At 38.7% G+C, this 15,930-nt stretch overlaps 1 protein-coding gene across 1 annotated transcript; it reads left to right on the top strand.

Annotated features, from left to right (window-relative positions):
• Positions 1–4,644: 4,644 nt before the first annotated feature.
• Positions 4,645–10,930, top strand: FABP9 (fatty acid binding protein 9). The gene is made up of 4 exons (XM_007944657.1): positions 4,645–4,717; positions 9,479–9,651; positions 10,612–10,713; positions 10,880–10,930. The coding sequence occupies exons 1-4, from the start codon at positions 4,645–4,647 to the stop codon at positions 10,928–10,930; spliced, it is 399 nt and encodes a 132-aa protein (XP_007942848.1).
• Positions 10,931–15,930: the final 5,000 nt, after the last annotated feature.

The following is a 15,930-nucleotide window of genomic DNA, read 5'->3' as shown; positions in this document are numbered from 1 at the left end:
AACAATGTAAAAATTCTCTCAAACGCATGGCACAGATTGAAATTAGTTGCAGAAGTGATGATCTGCATGAAAAATGTATCATTTATACTAAGCAAATTATACCAATGTCTCCCATGTAGAAAATACTAGCAAATGGAGGGCTGAATATTTCAGTGGTAAACCTCATATTCAGAACATTTGTTACCCAAAACTAAACTTCAAAGTTTTTTCTGGATACAATTTTTCAAAAGAAAAAATTATACCACTGGGAAAGTAACATGATCTTTTCACCTTTCTAAATTAAATGCACAATTTGAAGAATTATTATAAATGTGAACTATGACATTTATGTAAACACTCATGACTGAATTTAATAGGAGGAATGTAGTAACGAATTGAAGGAAAATCATTGCCTGTGGAAATAAAAACCTTAAGATCTGGTATAACTCCCACTATTTTATGTGCAATTATAAATTACCAGACATATTTCTGAATACTTTTGTAGCTCTCAAGTACATGTTTAATTTTGTTGTTGTTGTTATGTGCCGTCGAGTTGGAGCTGAATCATAGCGACCCCTCCTTGGGTTTCCGAGGCAGTATCACTACGGAAGTAGATTGCCCCATCTTCCTTCCGAGGAGTGGCTGGTGGGTTTGAACCACCAGCCTTCTGGTTAGCAGTCAAGTGCCTTAGGCACTACGCTGCCAGAGCTCCCAATGTTTAATTTTACCAATACCCAATTAACATTTGACTACTAGGTGAAAGGTTGGTGGTTCAAACCCATCCAGAGGCACTTCAGAAAATAGGCCTGGAAATCTGCTTCTGAAAAGTTACAGCTTTGAAAACCCTATGAAGCCATTCTATTCTGCATACATGGGATCACCATGAGTTGGAAATGAATCAATAGCAACTAACAACAAATGCCTAAAATGTCACAAGAAAGAATATTACTTTTAAAAACTAGATTTTAGAGGAGCATATAAAAATGAGATAGTGGAGAAGTAAACATTGAAATGTCCTGAAACCAAGACATATGTTTTGATTACCTAATGCTGCTCTGACACAAATATACCACAAATGGGTGGCTTGAACAAACAGTAGTTTATTCTCTTACAGTTTTGGAAGCTGGAAGTCTGAGTTCAAAGTGCCAGGCTCTAGCAGCTGGGTGAAAGCCCCTAGGCCTTAGGTTTCAGCTTTGCCTCTTGCTATGGCCCACTGGGGAGCTCTGGTAGTGTAGTGGCTAAGGCATTTGACTGCTAACCAGAAGTCTGGTGGTTCAAACCCACCAGTCACTCCTCGAAAGGAAGGTTGGGCCACCTACTTCTGTAGTGATACTGCCTTGGAAACCCAAGGAGGGGTCACCATGAGTCGGGTCCAACTTGATGGCACATAACAACAACAACATGGCCTACTGAAGCTGAGGGCTTTCTTCACTCAAGCACCTGCTAGCTGCTGATGCTGACCAACCAAAGTTGACAAGCGAGAAGGCACGGTTCTGATATTATCAAACCACATGGCAGGGCATTAATTTAAGTCCATTAACAATCTGAAGATCACCAGACAACATGGTAGGCTGCTGAACGACAACTTGGCTACGTGCAGGATTCAAGCTCGCCAAAAGCTGCAGACCATTCCCAAAGTTTCTCCTTATGTACAGAAAGCAGACCACATCCCTAAAGCAGCTACTCAGCTGCTCACAGTAGATTCCACCATAGAGTTGATCACCAGTCTCATCATGGGGAATACTACATCCGGCTGCCCAGCCACTCAAAACCAGGCCCAGCCAAGTTGACACACAACCTTAATTACCACACATATAATTATTTTGTAACAAATTATCATATTCTAATTTCTTTGCTAGGATTAAAAATTGGGAACATTATAACTTTAAAAGGTTTTTGCATGAGGAGGTGGTGGCCTCATGGTGGTAGCAGCAGGAATAAGAGAACTTTCTTGAGAAGGGAGAGACTTGTATAGTAATAATTGGACACTGATCAAAGAAGAAGGAACTCTGGGAATCCTTCCACCATTTGACAATAATCAAATGAAAGGAGCAGGTCAGGAGAGGGTAATGTATTAAAACCTTGTATTTAGTCACTGTTAGACATAAAGAACACTAATGAGGAGAGCTGTCAATTAAAAGGGAATAAATAATTAATTATTTGTTCCTTTTTTTCACTCATTCATAAAACATTTATTAAGCATCTGCAATATACACTGTTCTAGGGATATAGAGATGAATAAGAAATACTACTCATGCAATAGCTCAAAGAACGATAGGGGATAATAAGTTGCAGTGCTCTGAGATAAATTCTGTTAATATGTTGTTGCTGTGTCCAGTCAATTCCAAGTCATAGCAATCCTATAGGACAGAATAGAACTGTTTCCAAGGCTGTAATCTTTGCAGAAGCAGACTTACTAAGAGTACAGCCTTTGAAACTCTATGGGCAGTTCTACTCTGTCTTATAAGGTTGCTAAGAGTCAGAATCAACTCGATGGCAATGGGGTTAATCTTGACGGGAAGCTGCCTGTCACATCTTTCTCCTGCAGAGCTGCTGGTGGATTCAATCGGTCAAACTTTTGGTTAGAAGCCCATTGTTTAACCACTGCTTCAGCCACCAGGGCAAGTACAATTGTATCACTTATTAGAGATCAACTGACTCTGAACCAGTTTCTTCCCAGAGGAGGAGAAGCTTGAGTTAGATTGGGAAAGATGGGAAGATGCTGCACACAAGTTCAACTGCATGTGACACAATTGGTTGTTTTGGAACTCCAAATTGCCATTGCTTTTATAAAAAGCATATCCATTAGGAAGGTTTACATTGCAAATAGTAAAAACTCAGACACAAAACTGCTTAAATAATAATGGAATTTATTGCTGACATAACAGAAATTGCAGGAGTAAAGTGGTCCTCAGTTCTCACTTTTCTGCTCTGTCATTGTGAGCTCTGGCTTCATCTTTAGGTTGGTAACACAAAGGCTGCATCAGTTCTAGATACCATTTAAAGACATGAAATGTGCAGAGGAAGGAAAGGGACCACCTCTCTTCTGATTCTCTCCTAGGACTGAGGAAAATATATCGCAGCCAGAAACTTGAGTTTCCTTTTTTTCTCATGAGCCAACTGAGTTTTCAAACAGGCCACAGGATTAATTTCTGATTCAGTCCACAGAAGGGAAATAGAAACAACAAGAATGGTTACAGTGATGGAAAATCTTTGTGACACCACCCCACAGGCAAATATGCACAGCCAAGTATATTTGCTATTTTTCAAGTACGGAGTGAATCTACATCAAGTCCCAGAAAAACAAATTCTAGTTTGAACATGATCTTTGAGTCACTGTCAGCGGCTGAAGCACTGATTCTGACCATACGTCTCAGTTTCCTGAAATTACCTCTAAGGTTTTTGCTTACCCTGTTTTTCCTCTCTAGATATTTTAGTAACTCTACTCTACCAGTTACTATCTCACATAACAAAATTTATTCTTTACAACAGGTAAAAAAAAAATTCTTTATTCCACTTAAGCAATTATGTTGCCATGCCAAACCATAAACCTCTTTTTTTGTTTTGCCTACAGAGAGATGGTTTGAATAAATATTTTTCTGAATTTAAAGAATATTTGACAGGAAACAGACAATAGTATGAATATTCTTCTTGTTGCCACTGGCACCCTAACTTTCCAGCCATCTTCAAAACAATTGAATTTCAAAGCTGGGAAGGAAATTCATAGATTCTGAATCCAATCCTCTTTAGTAAGCTAACTAAATAAATACCTGCAAAGTTCTCTTCTATTGGGTTGCAGAGGATGGTTTCAGAATTAATTATACAGAGATTTAAATTATTTACTGCTTTTTTTGTTTTAGAACACAGATGTCAAAATACTATATTTCTCCCTAAAATTTCCCAACATTTTCTCACAATTTCAAGTGATATCTTTTAAGATCAAGATTACTTTGTAAGCCTAAAAGATGAATTTTCCAATCATTAGCTCAACCTCCTTTTTAGGGCTTAAATCACAAACCACAGCTTAGTGAGAATTGTCACCTTTCTCCTCAGTCCTCAATTACCCTTGATTAACATCAATGATTATATTAATAATACCCTACACTTTGCTCAAAGGAACTGTTACATTAAATAATATCAATCCATCAAGCCTGCAAGGAAGGAAAGATATTATTTTAATGAAGAGGATACTCTGCCACTGGGACTTACCCAAACAGAAAACAGCTGAGCTGGATCAAGCAAGGATGTACTTGTCTTTGGTAAGAAAATATTTTAGTCAGGTGTTCATTATGCATTTGTTGGGATGTTCCTTCAGAGTTGATTCAGCATTTACTTGAAAAGGCTGATCTCTATTGAAAATTGTTTACATTGCACAAGAAATATTTAACAGGTTACCCTTGGGTGTAAGTCTCCTCAGTACAAGCTATAATCATTGACCCCAATTCAACTTTACATGCTAATTTTCTTTTTCTTAATTTGGAGGTAAATAAAATGAGTCAAATGTTGTTACCTAGAGTCTTCACTCTTGTTGCTGCCAATTGGTCATTTCAGAAGATCCATGTGATAAAGATGCTCTTTAAACTAAGGTACCGGTAACACTGTACAGCCTACATTTATTTATTTGGCTCTCAGTTGTAAGTGCCTCTTCTCAGCAAGCTTTCCATGATGGTTGAGCCCTTCTTGGGAACTTGGGAGCTGGTCTCCAGTGAAAACTTTGAGGATTACATGAAAGAACTGGGTGAGAAATGGCATTATAGTATTTGCAAACTAGCCAAGCATATTGTGGTGTGCTTGGGCTTGCACTTTACAACGAACTTTCCTGCAATTCTTTCTTTTCTTTCGTAATCTTTATATATTCATATGATACTAACATAGATTACATGCCTTTTCTTATTCCTAGTAATAATTTCCTCTTTTGGAATACTGTTGTTGTTGTTGTTTTATGTGCCATCGAGTCAGACCTGACTCACAGCGACCCCTCCTTGGGTTTCGGAGGTGGTATCACTACAGAAGTAGATTGCCCAACTTTCCTTCCGAGGAGTAGCTGGTGGGTTTGAACTGCCAGCCTTCTGGTTACCAGTCAAGTGCCTTAGGCACTACGCTACCAGAGCTCCTTTTGGAATACTAGGCTCACATATACCTCTTTCTAATCATAATCCATATTTTAAGGGGCAGTTATCCTTTATAAATGTGTTTATCTAAACCTCTTGGTAGAGTCTCTCTTTTGCTTTATCATTACATCAAATAGCTTTTTCTAGGTATAAATTTATATGCAGTAATCACTATCACTATCTAAACTATATTTGTCAATTAAATTTCTTTTCAAATTTCCTTTAAGCTAAAGCTTTCCAAGAGTAATAACAGCAAGTAAAATTTCTAGTTGGTTAATCTCACAATTCTGATATATGTGGGAGACATTTAAAAAACATAATTTTAAAAAATTTTGAATTTTGATGGAAATAATTGAACATTTATACTCATTGACTATCTCACCACTGGTTATTTTTGTGAAGTATGAGTTTCATTTATCCTTTTTCTGTTATTCAAGCTGAATATTTAACAATCAATTACAATTACTTGGCTATTTAATAGCTAAACTCTTTGTTTCATTTTTCTAGTTACTAACAGGACAGTGATTATTTAATATTTTCATACTTAGTCATAGGAAAACTTACATGCTATAATAAACTATATACAAAACCAAAGGTTTTTTAAAACTTTGTTGAGTTCATCAATAGATGCTTAAAAATATTATTTGAAATAAAAAATATTATTTGATATGTTCGCTATTCTAGGCAACCACACAACAATACCTCATGTCCAATATAAGAAGTTAATGTACTTATAAATGTAATGTGTATTCTTTTTCACAGTCAGTGTTATCTTTCTCAGGGAGTAATATGAGTCATGTTTCCCTCTCTCTTCATGTACTCTTATACTCACTTGTTTTGAGTTTAAATTTGAGGGCATATAAGAAAGTTGAGGCCTAAAATATGGCATGGGGCTTGTGAAAATGGTGTGGAGGCAACATTTGACCTCCTTTGATTAATTTCACAAGAAGGGAGGAGGATCAACATCAGTATAACAGCCCAAGGCTGATTCCTATGATGCAGAGTTCAGAAAGGATGCCACCTTCCAAACTTTTTACCATTTTGACACCAATCATTGCCCCCCACCCCATAGCATTCTCTATTTCTCTGCTGGGTTTGATAATTGTTGCAGTGGCCACACAGAACTCACAGATGATACTTACAATTATGAGGTTTATTAGAGAATTAACAGGTTATAACTCAGGATCAGGAATGCTCAGGATACAGTTCTTTGATCCAGACAGCCTCCTCTCAGCTGTGCCCAAAGGCAGGTCTCTCTGGCCCTTGGCCTCTTGGTCTCATGGTCTAGCCTCTGCCCTGATTGAGCAAATGTTGCAGAGCTCTTTTAGCTCTTCCTCTGCCAGAGGCACCCCACTCTGCCAGCAAGCCTACTGCCTGAGCCACTTAGCTTTCTCCTCCTCTGGGCCAGGAGGCCCACTGTACTGCCTGTTGCTAGGTCTGCGGCCATCGTTCCTCTGTCACTGCCTCTTACTATCTCTTGCCAGCTTGGCAGTGTTATAGTTCTCTGTCACCTGGGTTCAGCACAGGGATCTCAGGTCTACTCCTGTCTCTTCTTTCTTGATGGTAGTGAGAGTCCCCCTTTCTGTTTCTAGAATGGCTCATTTTAAGCACAGTGGGATGGCAAAACTGACCAATCCTCATGTTAAGATTCCATATATCTTATTTCCATGGTCCCACCCACACAAAAATACCCTACCCCTTATTTACATTGTTAGCAAGTTGTCCATTCCCCTTGGTGGGCCACAAGCACCTCACATTTTCATAGTCTAACCCAATCATTTGATGGGAGTAACAACTAGCCTCTGTTGAGTACCTACTATGTGCCAGTACTGTGCTAAGTTCTTTCATTTAACCTAACACATCAATAAGATAAGCGCCTAAGCCATCTACATTTTACTTTGACAAAGTTGAAAGTTAGACAAGGTAAGTGAAACTACCAAATGTCAAAGTTGTAGGCTTGAGTGTTAATCATGGTATTCTTCTGAGTGCTGTATGTTTCTAACACTGATTCTTTACAGTCAGACACTTCACGTCAGTTCCACAACCTGAAGATGAAACAAAATTGGAAATCAACAGAGAGAGAGTAGTTAACTCTTCTGCGCAGCCATTGTCAGAGTCGCATTTGACAATGGAAAATTCCCAGCCTGAACAATGCCAGATGCAAAGCCAAATGATCCAGTTTGCTTGCCTCCTTTTTACTCCATCAGGTCTACATTTAATCTTCAAACGAGAGAGACGTTTGGATGCTATTGAGTCATATACTTTCAGAGTAGTTTAGGTAGTTAAAAAGCTGTGTTTTCTTTTTTTAAAAAATTGGTATGATGGCAAATGCCCTGGGCAGATGATCTAGAAAACTTGTGTTTAAATCTCAGCTCTGCTATTATCAGATTCACAACCCAGAATAAGTCTCTCTGCCTCCCTGGGACACCATGTACTCATATCTAAAATGAGGATAATAACAACCCTGTACTGTCATTGTAATATTTTACTTTATAATCTGAAAGGCACCATGCAAATATACATTATTATTGTTAGGTCTTAGAAGTCTCTTTTATTGGCCATCTGTGAAAATATAGATTTTAGATGAAGCACAGAATTCTAGAAAAGGGAATTTAGCTTTTCAAAATGTCATATATACTCATTAGACAAAACTTATGATTGGGAGGTTTAAAATCAGGAAAGCTGTGTGTCAGCGTTTTATCTTTACACCATACTTATTCAATCTATATGTTAAATATTCAAAAAGCTGGACTATATAAAGAAGAATGCAGCATCAGGATTGGAGGAAGACCCTTAACAACTTGAAATATACAAATGATTCAACCTTGCTTGCCGAAAACAAAGAAGGCTTGAAGCACTTACTGATGAAGATCAAAGACTACAGCTTTCAGGATGGATTACACCTCAACATAAAAAAATCCTCACAACTGGGACAGTAAATAATAACATGATAAATGGAGAAAAGTTTGCCAAGGATGTGTTTTACTTGGATCCATAGTAAATGCCCAAAGAAGCATCAGTCAAGAAATGATATTACATTGGGCAATTCAACTGCAACAGACCTCTTTAAAATGTTGAAAAGTAAAAATGTCATTTTGAGAACTAAGGTGTGCCTGACTCAAGCCATGATATTTTCAATCACTTCCTATGCAGGAGAAAGCTGGACAATGAAAAAGGAAGATGGAAGAATTCATGCTTTTGAATTATGATGTTGGCAAAGAATACTGAACATAGCATGGAATGCCAGAAGAACAAACAAATCTGTCTTGGAAGAAGTACAACCAGAACACTCGTTAGGAGCGAGGATGGAGAGATTTCATCTCATGTACTTTGGTAATGCTGTGAGGAGGGACCAGTCCCTGGAGAAGGACATGATGCTTGGTAAAGTAGAGGATCAATTAAAAAAAAAAAAAGGAAGCTCCTGAGTAAGATTGATTGGCACAGTGGATGCAACAATGGGTTCAAACATACCAACGATTGTGAGGAAGGTACAGGCACAGACAGTATTTCAATCCGTTGTACATAGGATCGCTATGAGTAAAAACTCCCTCAATGGCGCCTAACTACAGTAGAAACAAGATTGAGAGCACAGAGAGTGTAAAAGAAGCAACAGCACATTATTCAAAATCTCAATGAGGAAAGTATGCATTATTTTGTTTATTTATATTTTAACTGTAATTTGGGTGAAAGTTTACAGAGCAAAGTGGTTTTCCATTCAACAATTCATACACATTTTGTTTTGGGACATTTGCTGCAATCCCCACTTCCTCCCTGTATTTACTATTTCCCTCCATCCCTTTCTCCTATCCTTTCCTGCCTTCTTAGCTTTATCCCTGGGCAAAGGCTGCCATTTTGATCTCATGGTTGATTGTTCTACTGAATGTGTACCTCCCTAGTGTTATTATTTCCTTTTAGTCCTGTGCATCATTTAGCTGAAAATTGAGCCACGGGGGTGAGTTCATTCCAGGCTTGATGCATATCTGAGGGCCATAGTCTCCGAGATTCTACTAACCTCTGTCAGACCAGTAAACTGCCCCCCCCCCTTTTTTTTGAGTTTTGTTCCACACTTTTCTCCTACTCTACCAGGACCTCCTATTGTGATTCCTTGCAGAGTAGCCAGCAGTGGTAACTGGGCACCATCTAATCCTTCTGGTGTGGAGTCACGGAGGCTGAGGTTCATGTGGTCCATTAGTCCTTTAGACTAATAGTTCCCTTGCATCTTTGATTTTCTTCTCTCTTTTGCTCCAGACAGGGAGAGGCCAATAGTTGCACCTTAGATGTCAGTTGACAAACTTTTTAATACCCATTCTTCTCAAAGTGCTTTCCAAACTAATTGTTAACACTTCCTCCTCAATGTCTTCAGGTATGTCACTTTCTCTACCTTACAGGAGTGAGCTTTGCAACCCGGAACATAGCTGGATTAGCGAAGCCAAGTGTCAGTATTAGTGTTGACGGGGATGTGGTGAGCATTGGAACAGAAAGTTCTTTCAAGAATACTTTGATCACCTTTAAGCTGGGGGAGGAGTTTGAGGAGACCACAGCAGACAACCGGAAAGTGAAGGTGAGAACTAAGTCTTCCTGGTGTTCAGCAATCAAGGAAACACTGGAAAGTGGTTATATGTGGTTGTTCATAGCTTAATAATTAGATTGAGGTGTTTTTTTTTTTGTCATCAACTCAGTTGGGGCTTGTTTTGTTGGTTAATGTCTGCATATATCTAAAATCAACTTTTTGTTAATTATTCTGATAGTTAACAGGCAAAACACTAAAAATTGTTTCACTTTTTTTTTTCCTGATCTCTCTCATGTGGAACTGCATATAGAAGAGAACAATCAAGCATAAATAGCTTACATATTGCTTGCCTAGAGGTGGGGGGCATTAATTGGATAATTTCTTAAGGCTTCTCCCAATTTGATGGTATTAAATTATTGCAAGAACATTGAACCACTGACCTTTTGGTTACCAGCCAATGCTTTAACCACTCTACCACCAAAACCAAAAAACCAAACTCACTGCCACTGAGTTGGATCTGACTCATAGTGACCCTTCCTTGCATTTCCAAGGTGGTATCTCTACAGAAGTAGATTGCCCAATCTTCCTTCCAAGGAGTGGTTGGTGGATTTGAACCATCAACCTTCTAGTTAGCAGTCAAATGCCTTAGGCACTATGCTACTAGAGCTCCTATACCAACAGAGCTCCTAAATTTTGACAAGAGCAGGGTGTGGATTTTGAATAAAATAATTTCAAAATGGAAAAAAAGAGTAGATGTCTAGTTTTATGTACTCACCCATCCAGTAGATTCTGACTCATAACAACCGCCATTGGGCTTCCAAGGCTATAAATCTTTATAGAAGTAGATTGTCTCATCTTACTCCCACCGAGCAGCTGGTGGTTTTGGACCACCTACCTTCCAATTAGCAGCCAAATGTCTTCCTCACTGCGCCACCAGAGCCCTTTCTAGTCTTGTGTAGGTTAGGATTTAGTGAATTACTATTTCTAACTGATTCTTTTATGCTTTTATAGAGCATCATAACATTAGACAGTGGCTCAATGATTCAGGTTCAAAAGTGGCTCGGCAAAGAGACAACAATCAAAAGACGAATTGTAGATGGGAAAATGATAGTGGTGAGTTTTCTCTAAATAGAAATTTTCAATGCTTCTTTTTGATACATTCCTTTCATGGGGCTCAATTATTTCTGCACCTGAATTGAGGATTTGTTCTGGGGAGAGAGAGGAAGGGCAAGTTTAACCTATCATCTACCAATGCTAATAGATCCTTCTTTGCTTTTAGGAATGTACCATGAATAATGTTGTCAGTACTAGAGTCTACCAAAAGGTGTGAAGAAAGCCTCTTCATCAGTAATCATGTCTTCACTGGTATTTGAACAGGAAATTGGTACTTGAAGAAGATATGCCTCAGGACCAGCGATTAAAAAAAAAAAAAAAAAAAAAGATGCCACATAGATTTGCTCAATAAAAGCATCAAATTAAGTGCAATTTTGCAGCCGTGTGATGTTGAAGGTTAGGCTCAGTCTGATGAGTTGGTGAGGCAAGAAGCTACTTGGTTATGGTGTAATTATAAGAGCACTAAATCTCCTTTCTCCTCTGCCCGTCGGACTTCCATAGTTCTTGAGTTTCCTTTAATGGAACCATTCCATTTAGGTTGAGGCATTCTTTCAAAAAGACTTCTATTGAAATTCATGTGACCTAGAAGGGGATGCAGTTTCTGCATGGTGCGAATTATTAATGCTCTGGCTTCTAACCCCAAATTTGGCCATTCAAGTCCACCTAGAGTGCCTTACACAAAAGGCCTTGTATTCTATTTTCAAAAAACCATCCATTGAAAATCCTATAGAGCAAGCTCTTCTTAACACACATGAGGGTCACCATGAGTCAGAAATGACTCAATGGAAACTGGTTTAGTAGGGTGTAGATTAGAATCATTGGAACCTACTTTGGGCAGCACAAATGTCAAAAACCAATATTGCTGATTTTTTTTTTTATTTTTGCAAAAGTCTATTTCTGCCAAAAGCTGATGGGTAGGTGATAGAAAATAAATAGATAGATACATAGAGAGAGTAAAAATAGGATTTGGACATTATGCACTATAGTTGTGTTGTTATAGAAGAATAATTTAAACAACCGTTGTTTCACCCACAAATCTATTTAAATAATGAGGCTAGTGCATCTGTCACCATTTACAATTTAGCCTTTGTAAGATGACATTAAATGCCAGTCCATCATGCTTGGTGAAGTAAATGGTCAGCAAAAAAAAAAAAAAAAGATCTTGTGTCAACAAGATGGGTTGGCACGGTAAGGTAATCACAACAATGTACTCAAGCATAGAATACATTGTGAGGGTGGCTCGAGACTGAGCTGTTTTGTTCTGTTGTGCATGAGGTCCCTGTGAGATGAAAATGACTTAACAGCACCTAACAACAACAACAAGATTATTGTTATAGTTACACCAAGTCCCTAATGCTTTCACCAAATGCTGTTGCTAGTGATTGGTACTCTCAGTGCTTAGAGCAAAACGGAGCAATGTGGGTAAAACTAAAGGGTAAAAAGCCTCAAAACAGAGGGCATTTGTAGCAGAAGGTGGAGGAAAAGGAGAAATGTTGTAAATATCATGTTGCACCTTAAATTTTAAAATAGCTACTAATTGGTCAAAATCTGCCCCTTTGTTGTTGTTATGTGCCGTCGAGTCGGCCCCGACTCATAGTGACCCCTCCTTGGGTTTCCGAGGCAGTATCACTACGGAAGTAGGATTGCCCAACCTTCCTTCCGACGAGTGGCTGGTGGGTTTGAACCGCCAGCCTTCTGGTTAGCAGTCAAACGTCTTAGGCACTATGCTACCAGAGCTCCCAAATCTGCCCCTAGAATCATGTTTAATATATGGATTATAGTAGAATATCAGCTGTGTCATACAAGCTGGGTGAGAAATGAGAAGGGACACAAAATAATCACATCTGGACAATAGGAATACAATGAAACTATCTTAGGCAAACTGGATATATAGTCAGCTTCAAAAAACCCAAACCCACTGCCATCGAGACAATTCCAACTCATAGTGACCCTCATTGGGCTTCTGAGGCTGTAAATCTTTATAGAAGTAGATCACCCCATCTTTCTTCCATGGAGCAGCTGTGGGTTTGAACTACTGACCCAGTTAGCAGCCAAATGCCTTAGTGAGGGTGGAATTGAAGGGTAATGCACAAAAGGACTGACACATAGGGTTGGGGAATGACAGGCCAAGGATAGGATCAAGGGTTGTTATACACAAATCCTGAAGACCTCTGTGCATTCAGCTGTCACCAGAAGTGATGGGCTTGGTGGTGGCCATGCAGCTGCCTGGTGTGGACCATGAGAGTCATCCTCATCTGACTTGTCTTTCTCCTTCCTAAGGAACTCACTCACCCATTGCCACTGAGTCAATTCTGACTCATAGTGACCATACAGGACAGATTAGAATTGCCCTCATAGAGTTTCCAAAGCTATAAATCTTTATGGAAGCAGATTACTTCATCTTTTTTTCCACAGAGGAGCAATTAAGTTGAAACCTCAGGCTGTTTGGTTAGCAACCTAATGCCTTAACTACTGCGCTACTGGAGTTCCTTTAAGGAATCCATGTGAGTAGAAAATGCAACAGTGCTTGCTCTCCAGAAATCAGAGAGGATTTCAGCTACCAATGTGGTGGTCTGTGCACAAAGGGAGAGCAGGCCAGTGGCTCTATAAGCAGAGGACAGTCTGCATGAAGGGCAAGCCCTCCAGCAACTCCTCAAAGCAAGGGTCCAAACGTCACCCATCTTCATGAGGAAGAAGTAACTCAAATAACTTAAAAAACTTAACAATTTATTAACTTAAGTCATAACTTAAAAGAACTAGGCATTTCTTTAAATATTTGGCTTTAATTAACTAATTTAATTATTCAATCTTTCATTAAGAAAAGACTAATACAGTTCTGGGTCTTCAAACTTGTTTGCCTTCTCATAAACATCACAGCTATAAGTACAGTCTGAATGAGAAACAAAGCCCTGAATATTTTATGCAGTAGAACCAAGCATACTCCTCCTGAGGGAATCATTCACTCAAACATTCTACAAGTTCTTAGTCAGGGACCACTATGTGTACAGCACCATGTTGGGTGCTATGAATACAGCAAGGAATTAGAGAAGGTCCCTACCTTTACGGCATTCATAGTTGCCTTTTGGTGTTTCAGGTAGTAGAGGCATATTGAGACCTAATCATTTCTATTTTTTTTTTTTTAATTCTTAAAGAATGACAAACTTTATGTAAAAAAAAAATTCATTAATATTTGTACTTAGAATCATTAGTCTTTCCACACGATCAGTATCTTGGTATATCTGACTTGCCTAGAAAAACCGTCATTTATCTCTAAGTAAATGATTGTTGTTTTTGTTGCTGTCAAGGGGATTTTCACACATAGCAACCCATGTGACAGAATAGAAAAGGTAAATGATAGCATGTTGTATTTGTCAAATCGTATGAAACTTGTACCAGAAGGTTAATAATGACATTTTTCATTACAATATGTTGATCTATAAAAAGCTATTATTTATCCACTTTCCAAAAGGGTTTGGGAAAAAAAAAAAAAAAGAATAGTTTTTATAAGCACACAGAATTTTTTTTTTGGGGGGGCGGCAATATTTTTAGCCTGAGTAACTTAATAGCAGGAGCTCTGGCAGGGTAGTGCCTAACCAGAAGGCTGGAGGTTCAAACCCACCAGCCACTCCTCAGAAGGAAGGTTGGGCAATCTACTTCTGTAAGTAATACCACCTTGGAAACCCAAGGAGGGGTCACTATGAGTTGGCTCCGACTTGATGGCACATAACAACAGCAACAACAACAACTTAATAACAAAACCACACTGAAGTCTATAGGAAAGTATTAAGTATCTGACCAAAAGTTCAGCGGTTTGAACCCACCAACTGCTCTGCAGGAGAAAGATGAGTCAGTTTGCTTCCATAAAGATTAACAGCCTCAGAAAACCTATGGTCACTATGAATTGGAATAGAATCTTGATGGCAGTGGGTTTGGCTTTAGTTTTTTATTAAGTATCCAAAGATCAATCATACTAGAGTCATCATTAATATTATTATTCAAGAATATTTCACCAGAACTTCTTTTTTTTTTATCTAACAGTGTTTAATAAATCACTTGAATTTTACACTTCTTTTAAAAATGCAGTAAACATAAAGGATATGCTTTTCCTTGCTGACACAAAAACAGTACTGGCAACTGTTCAAATGAGGATAAAATTCTTTTAGTTGGCTTTGAGTTTTTGAGGAATAGGTCCTAAGGGTAGTAACAGAAAAGAAATAGAAAATTAGGATGAAGTATCAGGATGGTTCTTAAGATTTCTGTTTTGAACATTCAGGGGAAAAATATAATCCATTCACTTTGAAGTTGGGTATTCAGGTCCTATGTCATCTTTCCAGCAAGGTAGGGAAGGACCCTCTATTCATCAGCCCCACAATAGAACCAGAATTTTCTGTTCCTCCAAGATGCCCTTCAGTGAAGAGGAGTGGGATTTGAGGACTAGTCAGAGCTGGGCTTGATCCTGCTTCTGCCGTTGACAGCTATGGTTGACAAGTAAAAAGGCACAGTCCGGATGTCACCAAACCACATGGCAGGCTATTAATTCAAACCCATTGAATGTCCCAAGGTAGACTGTTGGGCAATGACATGGCTACATGCAAGGTTCAAGCATGCCATAAGCTAGAGACCATTCCCAAAGCTGTTTCTTATATACGGAAAGCAGACCACACACTGAAAGCAGCTACTCAACTGCTCCAATAGCTTCCACCATGGAGTTAATTACCAATCTTACCATGGGGAATAACTACATTCAGCTGGCCAGCCACTCAACCAGGCCCAGCCAAGTTGACACACAAACTTAACCACCACAGTTTCCAAGGCTGTAAATCTTTGCAGAAGCAGACTGCCACAGCTTTCTCCCATAGAACAGCTGGTGGGTACCAATCTTTTGGTAAGCAGCTGAGTGCATTAATTACTGTGCCACCAGGAATCTTGGTATTTACCCTGGAGACCTAAAAATAATGCCACAACAGACACATGCACACCTATGTTTATTGCAGCTTTATTCACAATAGCAAATAAATAGAAACAATAGAAGTGTCCATCAATGGATGAATGGATAAGCAAATTGTGGTACATACATACCATGGAATATTATGCAAGCACAAAGTGATGGGTGCACAAAACGTATTGAGACATGAATGGCTCTGGAGGGTACAATGTTAAGTGAAATATCTCAAGCATATAAGAATAAATATTTCATGATCCCTCTTTTATGTTGTT

This window comes from Orycteropus afer, unplaced genomic scaffold (genome assembly GCF_000298275.1).
Source record: "Orycteropus afer afer isolate SDZICR_OR568_19922 unplaced genomic scaffold, OryAfe1.0 scaffold00129, whole genome shotgun sequence".
Lineage (NCBI taxonomy): Eukaryota > Metazoa > Chordata > Mammalia > Tubulidentata > Orycteropodidae > Orycteropus > Orycteropus afer.
Note: the sequence above shows the minus strand (reverse complement) of the source record. Positions and strands in the feature narration are given on the sequence as shown.